Source organism: Coffea arabica, chromosome 6c (assembly GCF_036785885.1).
Source record: "Coffea arabica cultivar ET-39 chromosome 6c, Coffea Arabica ET-39 HiFi, whole genome shotgun sequence".
In the NCBI taxonomy this organism is placed as follows: Eukaryota; Viridiplantae; Streptophyta; class Magnoliopsida; order Gentianales; family Rubiaceae; genus Coffea; species Coffea arabica.
The window spans coordinates 8,954,275-8,969,587 of NC_092320.1; the positions used below are offsets into that span (position 1 = coordinate 8,954,275).

The following is a 15,313-nucleotide window of genomic DNA, read 5'->3' on the forward strand; positions in this document are numbered from 1 at the left end:
GTTGAATATGGAAAATTTGGTGTAGAATATTGTTTTCTTCAATCAATGTATGCATTTTAGACCTTTATCCCTTCTTTTTGTGCAAATTTGCGGAAAAGAACTCGATAAAATATTATTGCGTCCATCATCTGATACAGGCAGGCACGCAACAATTACAATTACCGTATTAAATAAAATACAGTTCATATAGTGATAAAATGCTTTCTTAGACTTGTAGAATGTAGAGGCACTTTTGTCCTGTAACGAACGTAGCGTAGTGTGTCCATCCCCGCCATGATCGAAGCAATCTTCGATGCAGGCATATTTCTCTCGCGACTGAAAGATGCTAAGATCCATTCCACGACCTTTTGACATTTTTCTGTCCTCCTCCTGATCTTTTTCAGTGATCTTTCTCTTCTTCTTGTCAACCCATCTTTTCGTAATGTCATCGAAATCCAGAAAGGCCGAAAGGAGCAAGGAGAAACGTAAAGGAACAAAACAAAAACAAATTAGCTAAATTAACACCACCATACTCATATACTACTCTCAAACAAAACGAGACAGTTACGACCCCTGAACCAAAAAAAAAAAAAGGAACACTGGACGTGTAGGTATGTGTTGAACTTTACCGTCGGAAACAGCAGATATAGAGAAGAAAAGGAAAAGCAACTGCAAAGATTAATGACCACTAATTGTACTCCACCATCATCAACATAGTTAATAATACTAACAGTCGGTAGAAGACTAATTACTTCGTCATTGTTGACAGTACATGCATCTCCTTAAAAGAAAAAAAACACAGAAATGGGCTTGAAAGTTGCTACAACAACGACAACAAAGTAATCTTATCTTCTAGGACGGGGAGTTAGCGAACAAGGCTTCCCAAATGTCAGTGAAAACTTCAATGATAACCCTGTGATGATGATAAGAGTTCAAAGATAACAAGCACTGCAACAAGTTCTCCAAATCCTTTCCAGAAAACATCTGCCTTTCCACAATCATTTCCACCATTGATGTCCTGAAATCGTTGTACGGGTCACTCGAACGCTTCACCACTGCAAAACTGTCCTTCACTTTCCCCTTCAATTCCGGCACTGCTAATGGATTTGGACCGCCTGCGTAATGATAATTTCTCCTCTGCCGAGGCTTCCTGTTGCTCTTACACGTTTTGTTTCTTCTGAAAGACTCGGAAGAGTCAGAGGAGAGTGATCTTGAAGAAAACATGGTCGTTTTATCATCGTCGTCGTCGTCATCTTCATCGCTACTAAACAAGCCATTGTAGCTACAAGCTGGAAGTTCATCAAGTAGAAAACTACTTTTGCTTCTCGAACGAACTCTTCTGTTGTTTATACTAGCCCTTTTGCTCTTCTTTTCTTTGTGCTTCGAAGGCGTCGCCGTCGCCGTCGCCGCATGATCTTGAAACTGGTAGAAAGTGTTGATCAGAGGCGAAATGGGGGATGCAGGCGGACATTTTTGACCATCCTGAGTAGTAGTACGACGACTATCCTCGGTTGACGCTGAGAGGAGTAGGGGTTTTTTCAAGATTTTGTTGGAAATACAGGTTTGTAGATGATCGTGAGTTCGGAAAGTCTGAGGGTGTTGTGGTCTGCAGAGGGAAGGAAATGGACGGGGCTTTGGAGACAAAAGCTCGATGAACTGGCGCTGCGGGTTTTCGGGGAGAAAAACGGGTTTTTCGACTGCGTCGGTGATGTTTTTGGAGCGGCATGACCCGAATGATGACCGGAACATGCGAGAGATTCGCAGTTTGAACCGGTTTTCCATTTTTGGGTTTGTAGCGAAGCAGAGATGGGAGAGAGAGTGAGAGAGAAGTGGGGAGGGGAGAATGTATTGACTATTGATGAAGATGGTGACTGAATATAATATTAGTATTATGAGCCTGAATTCAGACAGCCATGAGAGAGAGAGAGAGAGAGGATTGAGACTTTGTATATAAAAAAACAAAAGGTCCTTTTTCTGATGGTATAGAAAAATGACGTTGATAATACTGCTGCTTTTTGCTGTTTTCGTCTTGTTTATCGTCCCCATTCCTCAAAATTCAACTTCGGTTTTTTAATTTCTAACCAGACAAGTCTCCTTTAATTTAAAGTTTAAACCACCTAATTACTTTTAAGTATCATGTTTGATTGAATGGATATATACTGCACTTAGCGTAATATACTCCATTAAAATAAATTCGAGTAAGTATTTAATGCATTAGTTACACTGAAATGATTCAATTGTTCTGATTGTATATTGACCAAACCAAAAATAGATAAAAGTAAGAAAACCAAGTTGTGACCTGGGGCCATAATTGGTATAATAAATAAATGTTATCTCATCTGTTGTTTACTGAACAAATAGTTAATTAAAAATATGAAAGAGTGAGTTAAAAAATACTACTATATCTATAATCCTTCTTAATTGCAACAACCTCTTCTCAGAAACAGAAGCATGGACGGACGGGATTTCAACCCAACTTTTACTATTGAGCAGAAATGTTGGGCCATTCGCTGCGTGTAGAAAGTAGGAACAGAAAGGAATCACGAGAAGGCGAAGTTTGGTTGGATTATTAGATCTAAGAAATTTTGTTTTGCTTTGAAAAACAGCGAATCAAAGTTGGAAATTTTTTAAGATTTGGGTTTAAGCAGAAGTGGAACACCAACCGGCTCCCTCCCTCTCTATTAGACAACCCTACGCTAAAAGACAGGGGGAATTTTGGCGCTGGGCATGGGGTAATCCATCCGGCCCCGAGGGAGGGATGATATGTTTCAAATTCAAACATTTCCCTTTTTACAAAATTCTTTATTAAGGTTCCATTTGGGACTGTTACCATAGTTTAACAAACATTTCCCTAATAAATGTGGTTTTAAATCATCAAAAGTCGGATTAGTCAGGTTATTAAAAATTAGTTACCGGACAATTTAGAAGTACTTTTAAAATGTTTAAAAGTTAAAATGATTTTTTCCCTTACAAAAAAAAAAAAAACACACGGTAATTAAAAATGAGACCTAAATTATATATCATCGTGCCACCAAAAGTTGGACTACGTACCTTACGATCCAAATAATTAAGTTTGTTTGGATGGAGGATTATTTGTCAAAATTTATTTGTTTACATCATCATTACAATTTTTAACACACCCTTTTATTTTTTCAATTATCTTTTTATTTCACACACATCACATCACATCACAAAAATGTTGCAGTAAAAATATCTCAAATAATTGACGATCCAAACAGAGCCAAATTAAATGATTAACAAATTTGGCCGCAACATAAAAAGGATTTTGAAAACGGGTAACATGCCGCTGCAGTACAAAACTAAAATGAAGCAGGAAGAATTTTGACCAAATTTTGTCTCCTGTTATTATTAATGTATGTATAAATGAGAAGTAGTAAAAAGTTGTATTGTATCGCGTTGCGTGAGAATTGATGTTGCAGGAGTCCTTTCTAATATTTCTTTGATGATGAGAATATTCTCGCAGTCGCAGCATAGCATGATTTCTTTCAGAAATACTCTATATATATAATTCACAGCTGGCTGCGTAGGCCGTAGAACTACTCTATATATATAATTATAGGAGTAAAATTTCACATGAACTACAGTTGCTTTATTTTCCCCAAAAAATACGTAGGGTTGTGGATTGATATCATGTGATCATCATCAATCCGCCAGCTTTGCCTTGAGAGGCCTCATATTAGTAGAGTAGCAGCGTACATCAGTCCTTTTATAGGATTTGATTGATGAGTGGGGGCTTTTTTGCAAAGATAAATATAGCCTCTATACTATACTGACCATATCATGTTTGTTTACCAGGATTCGTAAAAAGAAAATAAAAATTTCTAAATTTTGTTCTGTTTATATAAATGGTAAATATAATTTTTTTTTTTTACATATCACACACACAAAAATTGGTACAATATTATTATTTTTAGATAACTTTTGTTTCAGATAAAATCTTCTGTACAAATCAACCAAATTTAAGAGATAAAATAATAGAAAGCTTTTTTTTTTTTTTTTTTTATTTGAAACAGATAGGAAGTGTTACGTCAAAATAGAATAATGTATCACATTTTTAAGTAATAGTTTGTGTCTTTATCAGGTTGCTAAGGGAGAAAGAAACAATAATATTATTATTATTGTCCAATAATTACGAAAAGATACAACATACCTCTGACCTAATATTACCTTGTGTTGGTAGAGGTAGAAAGAAAAAACAATAATATATGTATATATATATATATATTTTTTTAATGATATGGTTGTCCTAATGCTTGTGTCTTCTTCAGAGCTGTAGATAATGGCTTTGTCAAGCAGCAAAACCTCAGAGATCACCAATTCCCAATATTAAGTAGTGTGTTGTCGAGGCTTTTGTCTCTCATTTTTCGAGAGCATCTTGAAATCCAAGGAGCTTCCAACCACAGGAAAACAGACAAAATAATTGTAAGTAGATGTTGCCCTTCTTTTTTACTCAATAAGCTACAACAGAGAGTGCTACCACCCAAAAAAAAATGATCTTCGGCTTTTAAAAGTTGAACTCAGCTTCGTGACAAGCACAAACAATTTGCCTTTGACATGGGCTTCTTGCCTTCCCACCTTTTGTTTGGCTTGATGCCTTTTGCAGTACGTGACAGAAATGGCACCAAAAAATCTCCTATCCTCGAGTTCATATTACCACATTGGGCTGCTTTGTTTCATCGTTGGTTGGTGCGTATATCTCACTTTTCATGCGAGCTTTGTCCATAATCAGATGCTCCATGGTTTTTTATGAAGGATGAAAATTTGAGGTCAGCAATTTATGTCGATCAAGAACAAGACAAGGGGATTTAAACACACCGTAATCCAAGATTGCTCCTTATTCATCAACCACTTCCGTCACTTTCCATGACTTTCACACTTGAGAGCATCATGATGACTAAGCTTCTTAAGAAGGATTAAAACTCCAAGTCTGCAAAATAATTAATGTCCATGAACTACAAGACACACCATAATCCAAATCTGCTTGTTACTCATCCCCATCACTTTCATGCCTTTGGATTTCAAAATAAAACAGGGATTAGATTGAACTACTCCTAACTAGTTGGGACTTGGGTGGGAGGGAGGGAGTTGCCATCTTGCAGAGTAATTACCATCATAACCAACGCTTATTGAAGACTAACCGAACGCGTTAATCCTATTCAGAAATTTACTCCACAGGGAATATCTTTCCTTCCGTCGTTTAATGCTGTGAGAAATTAAATTGACGCAAAGAGCTTTCGAAGAGCAAAGCCATACATACAATACCGTTGCATGAAGTACATAAAATTCTCTTGCAGGAAATGTGTTTCCTATTTCGTGGGTTAGTCATATCTGTCATGAAAACCTTTAGTTCCTAAAATGGAGGAAATTGACAGAGAGGGGACAATGAAGCTGCCCCCAAAATTTTGGTCAGTAAACTATATACTATCAGAGATCACCAAGTCAGAAAAGATTAACCGACATCGATATTTATTACTCCCAGAATCACGTGCCCCTTTATATATCAGGATTCAAGGACATTAAGCTATCATTGGCAGACTAGTATCTAATTTGAGAGTTGCAGCAAGGAGAACAGTAGTGGAACATATGTTGCTTAATGGTTAACATTCACATGCCCCAAAGTTCATTACGCTCGACTTTTAACTGATCTAAAGCAAGCAAATCGAGGAAAACCAATTCAACACACCAAATTTTTACAAGTCCTGTTCTTCTCTGCTTACTTCTTTATCTGCTCACTACATTGAATAGCTCCAAGACTGAGAAATATCGCATCTTGTCGAGTCTTCTTCTTCTTCTTTTTTTTTTTTTTTTTTTTTATCCTTTCGGAGGACAATAATATTTTTATAACCTATTCTATCAAAATCTAAAGTCTAAAAAGAGATTGTATATAAGGGACTGGTGGCCGCCGAGCCAACAATGCCTAGAAAATTTGAAGAAACACATTCATGACTGGAAAGGGTTGCTTAGCAGACAGTAAGGAACTTTAACCGATGGGAGTCACAGGACAAAAAGCTGAAGTGCTACACCAGCATTTGAACTTTAAATGCGTTGGGTCCAACAATGCACAAAAAAGCACAAGACTGCATCTATGTTTCACTCATTTCTCAAACCTTATGCTTATTCTTATCTGCGTCCTCAAATAGTGCCTCTATCTCCTCTAGACTCTTGCCCTTTGTTTCTGGTAAGCAAAAGTAGAAGAAGATGGTAGCTGCCACCATTATTCCTGAAAGTACAAAGAACACACCCCCAAACGTTATCTTCGTTGAAATGGTAAGAAATGTCATAGACACCACCCCACTAACCAGCCTATTGACTGAGATCGCTAGGCTGGAACCTTGGGCCCGCAATCTCATTGGGAAAATTTCGGAAGAGTATACCCAGGTAATCGGACCAAGCCCAATTGAAAAGAAGGACACGTCAGAACAAACAGCTAGCACACACAGTGCAATTGCCCACAAAGGCTTCCTGCGAGAACGCTGAAGGAACGTGGACCCAATTCCCAACCCAGCCAGCGAAAAGGCCATGCCCGTCGTTCCCATTAATAACAAGGGCCTCCTACCATAGTGATCCAAGAAGAGAGCTGAAACCAACACAAAGGAAGTCTTGGCTATTCCCATTATGACCGTGACCCCAACAAGCCCCTTCCGGCTATGAATTCCGGCGGACTTAAACACCGAAGGCGTGTAGTAAACAACTGCATCATTGCCCGAGGCTTGCATGAAAAAGTTTATCCCAATGGCGGCGACAAGAATCCTGCGAAGCGGCTTAGAAGGCCTTAGAAGTTCCTTCCAGACCCCCTGTCCGTGCCAATCATTTGAGCTGGGCAATTCTGATTTTGGGCTTCCATTTGGACTAGTAGTACCATCTTCAACCACCAAAGAAGCAGCTCTGGTTATTTCGTCAAGCCTTTCCTTGGCTTCTCGCTCATTATCAGAAGTTTTGATCAACACCTTCTTGGCTTCTCCAGTCTTGCCCTTCATGACTAGCCACCGGGGTGATTCCGGCATTTTCATCACCCCAATAGCTATAGCAATGGCCGGAAAGCCGGCCAGGCCAAGCATTAGCCTCCAGTTAATGTGTGGTGGAAGCCCTGAGAATGCGTAGTTGAAGATATATCCCAGTAATATGCCTACGTTAATAAACACTTCAGGGAGTGATGTGAGGAAGCCGCGCGTCATGGCGGGAGATACCTCGGCGGAGTACACCGGTGCAATCATGAGAGAGGATCCCACTCCGATACCGGCAATGACCCTTCCGGCCATGAGGAAGGGGAACGAGGGGGCCAGTCCCATTAGTAGTGCACCGATCAAGAATGTCAAGGCGGCCAAGACAATGGTGTAACGCCGGCCTATCCAATCGGAAGTCTTGCCGGAGGCGAATGATCCAATCAAAGAACACACGTTGAGTGTGCCCACCAAAATCTCTACCTTAACTGATGAAATCTTGAGCGCATCCTTGATGTACAGCACTGCTCCGCTCATCACCCCGATGTCTAAAATTAATCAATTCATTAGAACTCAGTAATACTAATAATTAAAATGCTCCATTCAAAGACTACCAATAAAATAAAAAATTGTTAACCTGAACACGTACGAGTAAGCTGACCAATCGAGTGCAAAAAAATTATGGGAATGCAAGAAGTAACACAGCAGTAATATGAGCGACGGACGGTCGATGATGTTAACGTAATTACCGTAGCCCAGAAGAATGGAATTGGTGGAAGCCAAAACGGCACATGCCAAGGCATACTTGTTAAGGCGAGGAGGGCTCTGGTTGGTGGATTGGGACTGTGACTCTAGTGCCGCCGTCTCCCTGGCATCCGTAGCTGATTTCACTCCGCCTCCTTCTTCCATGCGCTGTATTATTTGCCGAGAAAAATTTGTGGGGGTCCTATTACTGAGGAACCAACTGCTAAGACGTCGAATTTTGGTTTAAAGTAGGGAGAACGTAATCTGTATTGAGAAATGGATAAACGAGCACTGTTGTTAGGCATGGGTGAGTGGATTTTTGGTTAAAACTGATTCTGTGTAATCGTTCGGGGTGTAGCGCTTTCGTAAATGAGTACTTCGTGGTAATTGCGCTAACAGATTTGCCAAAGTACAAGGAAGGATTATGGATGGATGTATAACTGCTTAGCATGGCAAAACTAATTTGTGTTAACAGATTAGCCTAAACTATTCTCGCGTTGCACTTTGCACTCTTAACTTTGGATGGCAGCACCCTTTTTTTTTTTTTTTTCCGTTTAAGTGTAAATTAGAGGGTCGAACTTACGAACTTTCACTTACACTTTCTTTCCGAACCACTCAACTCATCTCTTTCCCCCCTCTCTTGCAGCACTTAACTACCTTTAACTTGTAATTCATTGTACAATTTTAAATGAAACTATGTTCGGCGGAAAAGAATGTTTATGCAATCGATATACCCTGAATAATCGTGGCTAATTGCCTAAAATACTCTACAAGTGCATGTGACTCTGAAAATCCTATCCACTATCCCTGTGTCTTTGTTTTCCAGTAGAACTCTTTTTCACTCCGCCGTCTCTCAGCAAAACTCAACTCAATTCCACTCTTAGTTAATAATCCCTTCTAATCTGAAATGGCAGTAAAATGGATGCACTTTTGCATACTCCCTGCGGACTGCGTAAGCCTAAACTTTACTACAAGGATGCATGATTTTGGCTATGTAACTGTTTGTTCACGGGAAGCGTGATGCTTACCAAACCTGAAAAATACGCTGGATTGATGTGGGCTTTACGTAACTTGGGGAATGGCATGAAATTGGTCATGAACGAACTACGTACCCGACTCTCTATTGATTTTCAGAAAATGGAAAAGCCTAGTTGTAAGCTGGCATTGAGGTTCTTGACTCAACTTTGCTCGCACGGAACATATTTCTCTGGTAACCTAGGATAGGACAAGTGGATACGACATAACATCTCTCTTCTAAAACTATAAAATTCGTGTGTTCTCTTCTAAAACAGCTAATCTTCATTTCATCTTAGGCCAATCATTAATCTTAGCATCTTGTAGTAGTTAAGGTTTTCCATTTTAGACCAATCACTAATGCCAATGTTTATGTTTGAGAGGAAGAACATTGTCTGAGCATCTAATTCAAGCCTGGCGGCCGAAAATTCGGATAGGTTAACCTCTCAGTGAGTATATACCGCGCGAATAGCTTTTCCTTTCTCCACCATCTTCAAACACGGTCATCTAATTCTATCAATATATATATAGAAAACAAAATCAACGATAAAAATACGGCCTGCTAAAAGAGCTATTACTGAAAATTATGGATTTTTTTTTTTTTGCGTTTGATGTCATACTATCATGTATTTGATAGAGTGTCTCAGGGGAAAAATGATTAATGAATGAGCTTACAGTAATTAACTGCCTCAACAAATCCAAAGCAATCAGTGGACCCGGAACCAAATTCTGCCCCGCTCCGGGAACCTGGCTTCCTGTGTTCCCCAACACGGTCACTCGTCAGAAACCAAAGAAAGAGGAAGCAACCACAGAATGAGAAATTCTTGCCGTCAGAAAAGGAGAGGAAAAAAGAAAGCGTCGCCTGAGAGATTCGAACTCTCGCGGGGAAACCCCATGTACTTAGCAGGCACACGCCTTCACCACTCGGCCAAAGCGACACCATTTGGTTGGTTGACAGCCAAAGCACCCTTTAAAATGATGCTACTAAGCACTTGGCCGTGTCTTTTTTTTTTACCTTCTTTTTTTTGGTCCCTTCCTTTCTTTCTTCAGTAGGCAATTGGGCAGGTAAAGCTCAACTAGCGATGCTTGTTCGGCATTCGAGAAGTGAAGAGTGAGGCTGATGTTAGTTGTTACCACTTACCACTCTCAAGAATTAAAAGAGCATGCAAAAACCACATACACTGAGTTGAAGGCTAGAAATTGAGTGAGTGGCTAGATTGCTTTACCAAGAACGCGGTGTATTTTCAAACTTCAAAGGGAAGTGCACCTCAAGATTTCTTTGCACTTTACCACTTCCGCGCAGCCTTGTTCTTCTTCCACTAGCTACGGAGCATTAGATATGAATAGATGAGGGATCGATTTTATAAGCCATGACGCAGGAATAGTTGTTTTTATATGGAGAGCGTGAATGTGGGCTTGGAAATGGGTGCCGTTTTTTGGTTCCAGTGCTGAATATTATTCCCTGATGCCTGCACTCACCTCTCAGTATTCGGTGTAAATTTGCTGTTTTATTGCCCAGCCCAATGCGGCATAAATGGTGTAGATAGTAGTGGGTTGGGAGTAGACCGGACCGGAATCCGGATTGTCTGTGGATTGTCTGAGAAGCAGACAATCAGGACCAGAATCCCAAAATTATGCTACAATATCCCCAATCCACTGTACTAAGAAACTAGTATGCAACCAAGAGTACCAAGAGAGCTTTAAAAGCTTTGCCTGGGCGTATCCCCTTACCTGCATCCTAAAAATTCAGGCTTTTTGGAGATTTTCGTTAGCGGGTACGTAGGCATTCATTCTCCGATTTTTCCTTGGATTTCTTCAAAACTCCCCCCCCCTCCCCCGGTAATATAGAATAGGAATAAATTTAGAATAGATTCTATCGTATTAAACAAAAAAATCTAGTATGCAACTGGTAGCACCAGAATTGACACTCCTCAAAAAAATTTCAGCCATTCCTTCCCTTTTTTTTTTTTTTTACATCAGAGGAAGTTTTTAAATAGTGCCTGAGATTTTTTAAGGAATGCTATATCATTTCCCTTTCTTTTAGGTCTCTTGTGTTCTTTATGCTGCTATCTTCTTTTTTTTTTCATCACTGTGATATCCGAATCTACACCCGATTAATTCCACAGTGCTCCAGCAGAGCGGGTCCGACCAATGCTGAAGAAGATAACAACTGAATTGCTGCCCGGGATCGAACCCAGATAAAACTCACCTAAGGAGGCTACTTCCACCAGCAAACCAACCCAGCGCGGGCATGTTCTTTATGCTGCTATCTTTTGCCATAACTGCCGGCTTTCACTGTTTAATTTCGTCATATTCTGAATGTATTGAAGCGCTCCCTCCCTCTTTCGTGATAAATTGTTGACATTGCTGGTCCAATTCATACGAGTTTTCAAATCATCCCTTGTAACAGATGACCCCTTGCTGTAACTTTATCAAACTTAGTTGCTCTGCGGTTTGCTAACCGCTTGTTACTTGGTTGCACACTTGATACATAAAAGTCTGGTGTAGTTGCAATAGCATGCACCACGTGAAATCGAATCACCCGAACTCAAATGCATGAAGGAAGAGCCAACTATCCGGACTCGTCATCCATGCAAGCTAAAGCAGACGAAATAAATTTTTTTTTTTTTTTTAAAAAAAAGGAATGGTACCGTAATGTAGCACCGTGAAAGGCATTGATTTTCATGCCATCGTGCAGATTATCTACAAAACAAAATATTTTGTGTTTTAACTTCAGCTACTGCGGTGCTCGACAAAGCACTTGAAAAGGCCTGCGGCGGTTCTAGAATCATTTACCTCTAACAAGTAACAATAGGCTACAAAGAATACCAGTGGTAAGTCTACAATATCTACAATGTTTAAAGCTTTACCTCACCTTTCCAAGATTAATTTTCAACAGGAATTCATGTGACTTTTGCACTATAAACAACTCCAATAATGTCTGAAGCAACATGTGAAAACCAATTAACAGCAGTACCAAAGAGGAGTTCCCAGAACCAGAGATCCAATGCCAGGACAGATGAAAAGATGAGCAGTGCCAGAGTCTGATAACGGTTTAGAGGCCAACCCAAGACTTCTGCCATTTTCTTCAAAAAGGGAAGGGAGCTACTTCTTAGGTTATGGCCCTTTATGGACCAAGCTGTTATCCACTGCACTCGAGATGGGACAAGGTCAAATTCCTCCCTCAATCGCCGTCCCAGGTCTGGCATGTGCCCTCCCCCATAAAGTATAGCAACCTTGTTATGACCTTCAGCAATTGCTCTGTCAAGTGCTTCTGTTGCAGCTCTGTTTCTCTCACCAATGATTACAGATCTCTCCTCTACATCAGCCGTCACTTGTGTGAACCTAAGCATCAGCAGCATTTCATCAGTACTAGAACAACAAAGATATGGTAAAATGCAATTCACTACTTCAAAGTAATGATAAATTGGTCTGAAAACAGTCATGTGATGCCTCATTTTGTACTAGCTAGTCTAGGCCTTCCAACGGGAAACTAAGGCTTCCACAATTTCATTTATCCATGGACTTCAAATGAAGGTTTTCAGTACTTAGCATACACTTCTTTTCAATTTGTCATGAAAATCTATTAACATACATTTCTAGTCCTTAGATTTCTTTCCAATTGGTTTATCCAATATCAATCACTCTATTCCAAAAGTTACCTTGAAAAGTACATCACATTCACATAGAGTATTTCTCACACAGCAAGTTGTGCCAAAGGCAGATGATACTACAAAACGAAAGACTTACTCAGACGTTAGCCTTTTTGCAAGAAAAACCTTCATTGCAGCACCAAAATCAAGCCTGGACAATGCTTCCAATTCTGGAAATTCAGATGCCTGGTTTCCCACATCTGTGCAAACACTTCCAATGATGAAGAGTCCAACAAGAGGCATGGGCAGCACTCGAGAAGCCCATAAAAGTTTGGATCTCCAAGGACCAAGATCTTCTGGAATTGATGTAGGCTGCACAATGGCCCTTGTCGATCTAAGTGTCATATCTCTGGCAAATGTAAAGAAGCTCTCACCTTTTTCATGCTGTAACAATATAGGACGTTACTAACTTTTTCTAGACAAAATGTAACTTGAACAAATTTCTCATCGGAACAATATGACCAAAAACAAGGGAATGCCACGTTATGGCACTTAAAAGGGTATTAGGATGCAAATGAGTACCAACCAAAAGAGTTCTCCTTGTGATTTTCAAGAAAAGCTAACATTCTATATGAAGTATCTAGATGACCTTGCCAAGACCCAAATTAAGATGAATTTGGAATAAAATAAGTGCTCTTGCAGAAGGTAATACTGAAGCCTAAAGGAATAGATCCTACCTGAAGTAACTTAAAGGTTTCAAAATCAAGATCTGCATGGTACCAGTTCTCAGCCTGGTAGTCAATACAATCTAACTGGAAATCAAGCATAAGAAAATTAGCCATCTGCCTCTGAATGCAGCCAAGAATATTAAATCCCCTTGAGGCTGAACCTTTAAGTTTCTTTTTAGCAGCATGATTTCTTCTGCTTTCTAGACTTTCTCTGCTAGCAACCATCTCATAAAGGACACAATCATACAATTCAAGTTCTTTTTGCAGGGTCTCAAAGTACCTGCAAATAAAAAGATTAAATCATGTCACAATTTCCACCATTTACAACTTAAATGCAGTCAACACAAATACCCAAAGTTCTCAACGCTTTTTATTACATGATAGATTAATAAAAAGTTAAATATGTGAAAAGTTAATGATTTAGGCAATTGTGAATCCGCATAAAAGAGGAGGATGATTGTCTATTATGGTTTTGACGAGAGATGGGCATCTTGAATTTTTTCTCCTCCTGAGGAACAGCATAAAGATCGCATGTTTACGTCCAAACACAAGACTATGACAGATTATATCACTGAAACAGCAAATAGATCTCAGATAAAGCAACCAGAAGCTAAAAGGATGCTGGTCCACCAAAAGAATGACTACGCCTTGATTATAAGTTCTTCATGAGAGTGAAAAAATAAAAGATGAGCAAAGCCCCTAAGAAAGAAATACAGAGAACAATAAGGATTAGATTCATACACTGAGAGTACCTCAGCAGTTAAGAAACTCACATGTAAGAATTGGATCAACTATACCACAGATTGCTCCATGATCTAATAGGTTTACAAGCAGAATTTATCATTGGCTTGTCTAATTAACAAGTACAACAAAAAAGATCAATGATCAATAGAAGTTCAGCAAACAACAAAAGATTATCCAAATCACCAATAAGAAAATTTCAAGAAAAATTTCATTTTACTATTTCAAAGCCATTTTCCAATTCACTGCCAGCCAGCCTAATGCTTCCCAGCTCTAACAAGGAGATAGAGCATAATCTTGCTTGCTATGAGTAAGAGTTAGAGATAAAATGCACTAGTTTTCTTGAATCTCCTAAACCAAAAGGTCTTTGTCATCTTGTCTCATGCTTTAGTTATTTTTATATCCATTCTTCTTCATTACACTTTTTGATTATCCTCGTTTCTCCTCATTAACATATCCCACAAAAGGAACACCACGGACACAGGTCTATAAATCTATACACAAATAATATAAACACTCTCAATGACCTTTTTATCTCACCTACATCAAATCCTTAAAAGTATATTTTTCGACAAAAACTCCTAAAAATAGCAATCCAATCGGCTACTTACTCTTTATCTGCAATGTGTATAGTCGAAACCAAATCAACCTGCACCAAAAGTTTTAACAGAGTGACGTAGTTAAAACGACTCCACGATTGAAAGCTTCACAAACAATCAAAGCATTCTTAAAACCCAAATCAGAAACAAAGGCAAAAAATTGCCCCCTTTGTTCACAAAAAGAAAAATAAAAAGAAAAAATGCTCACCTGAAGAAATGGTTGAAGAAGGGACCAAGGGAACTTCTTGCGATAACTAACAACGGCAGTCTGCAACTCAGAACTTCTATAGCTTCCTCCCTCTGCATCATCACTAGACTTGGAATTTGAGCTTCGCTTGATGAACCTCATGAAATCTGCAATGGAATTGTTCTCCAGAAAATGCTCAGCCGACCCATTATCGGCTTCCACTAATTTCGACTGCTGCTGCTTGAAGGAGGCCCTCAGCTTGAAATTTCTGAGCCCAGAATTTCGGATAAATACGGAGAAAAGGCGGGAGGACGAGGAGGAGGGCCAATCGGGGTTAGCGAGTGGTGAATAATTTGATGACGACGATGGTAGCGTTGTAGATAGTAGAGCCAGGGAGCCATGAACCATAGCGCTCTCCGCTCAGATTCAGAGGACTCCAAATTCAGAAAATTTGTGTGCCTTTTAGTGGGTGTAATTTTGAGGAGAGGATATATCATCAGTATCATACGTGTTCTGGAATTTTACTTTTATTGTTCCTTTATTATCCTCCTTTATATGTTTCACAAACAAACAAGAATATGTACGAACGATGAACAGCAGAATAGAGAAGTTGTTTATCAGACAATACATGCACAAATTACTATTGCCCGATCTATTCTCACCGTTACTTTGAGATCCACTTGAAGTTTTTTGCTGCTTTTTTTTTTGGGTTAATGGTAATTTTCTTGGACTTTACTTTGAAAATGAAGTCTAGTATTGGCTCGCA

General features: G+C 39.3%; 3 protein-coding genes and 1 non-coding gene across 4 annotated transcripts; all 4 read right to left on the reverse strand.

Moving 5' to 3' along the window:
- Positions 1 to 649: 649 nt before the first annotated feature.
- Positions 650 to 1,837, reverse strand: LOC140007964 (uncharacterized). The gene has a single exon (XM_072051614.1). It carries the CDS (start codon positions 1,759 to 1,761, stop codon positions 832 to 834), a length of 930 nt encoding a protein of 309 aa, XP_071907715.1. The 5' UTR covers positions 1,762 to 1,837; the 3' UTR covers positions 650 to 831.
- Positions 1,838 to 5,561: 3,724 nt separating this feature from the next.
- On the reverse strand, positions 5,562 to 8,385 carry LOC140008419 (polyol transporter 5-like). Its single transcript, XM_072052676.1, has 2 exons — positions 7,691 to 8,385; positions 5,562 to 7,489 (listed from the first exon to the last, which is right to left on the reverse strand). The coding sequence occupies exons 1-2, from the start codon at positions 7,848 to 7,850 to the stop codon at positions 6,102 to 6,104; spliced, it is 1,548 nt and encodes a 515-aa protein (XP_071908777.1). The 5' UTR covers positions 7,851 to 8,385; the 3' UTR covers positions 5,562 to 6,101.
- A 1,170-nt stretch (positions 8,386 to 9,555) lies between these two features.
- Positions 9,556 to 9,637, reverse strand: TRNAS-GCU (transfer RNA serine (anticodon GCU)). The gene has a single exon. It is a non-coding gene; the product is annotated as a tRNA-Ser (tRNA).
- Positions 9,638 to 11,457: 1,820 nt separating this feature from the next.
- On the reverse strand, positions 11,458 to 15,176 carry LOC113693961 (uncharacterized). Its single transcript, XM_027212768.2, has 5 exons — positions 14,569 to 15,176; positions 14,373 to 14,410; positions 13,030 to 13,300; positions 12,450 to 12,736; positions 11,458 to 12,044 (listed from the first exon to the last, which is right to left on the reverse strand). The coding sequence occupies exons 1-5, from the start codon at positions 14,953 to 14,955 to the stop codon at positions 11,603 to 11,605; spliced, it is 1,425 nt and encodes a 474-aa protein (XP_027068569.1). The 5' UTR covers positions 14,956 to 15,176; the 3' UTR covers positions 11,458 to 11,602.
- Positions 15,177 to 15,313: the final 137 nt, after the last annotated feature.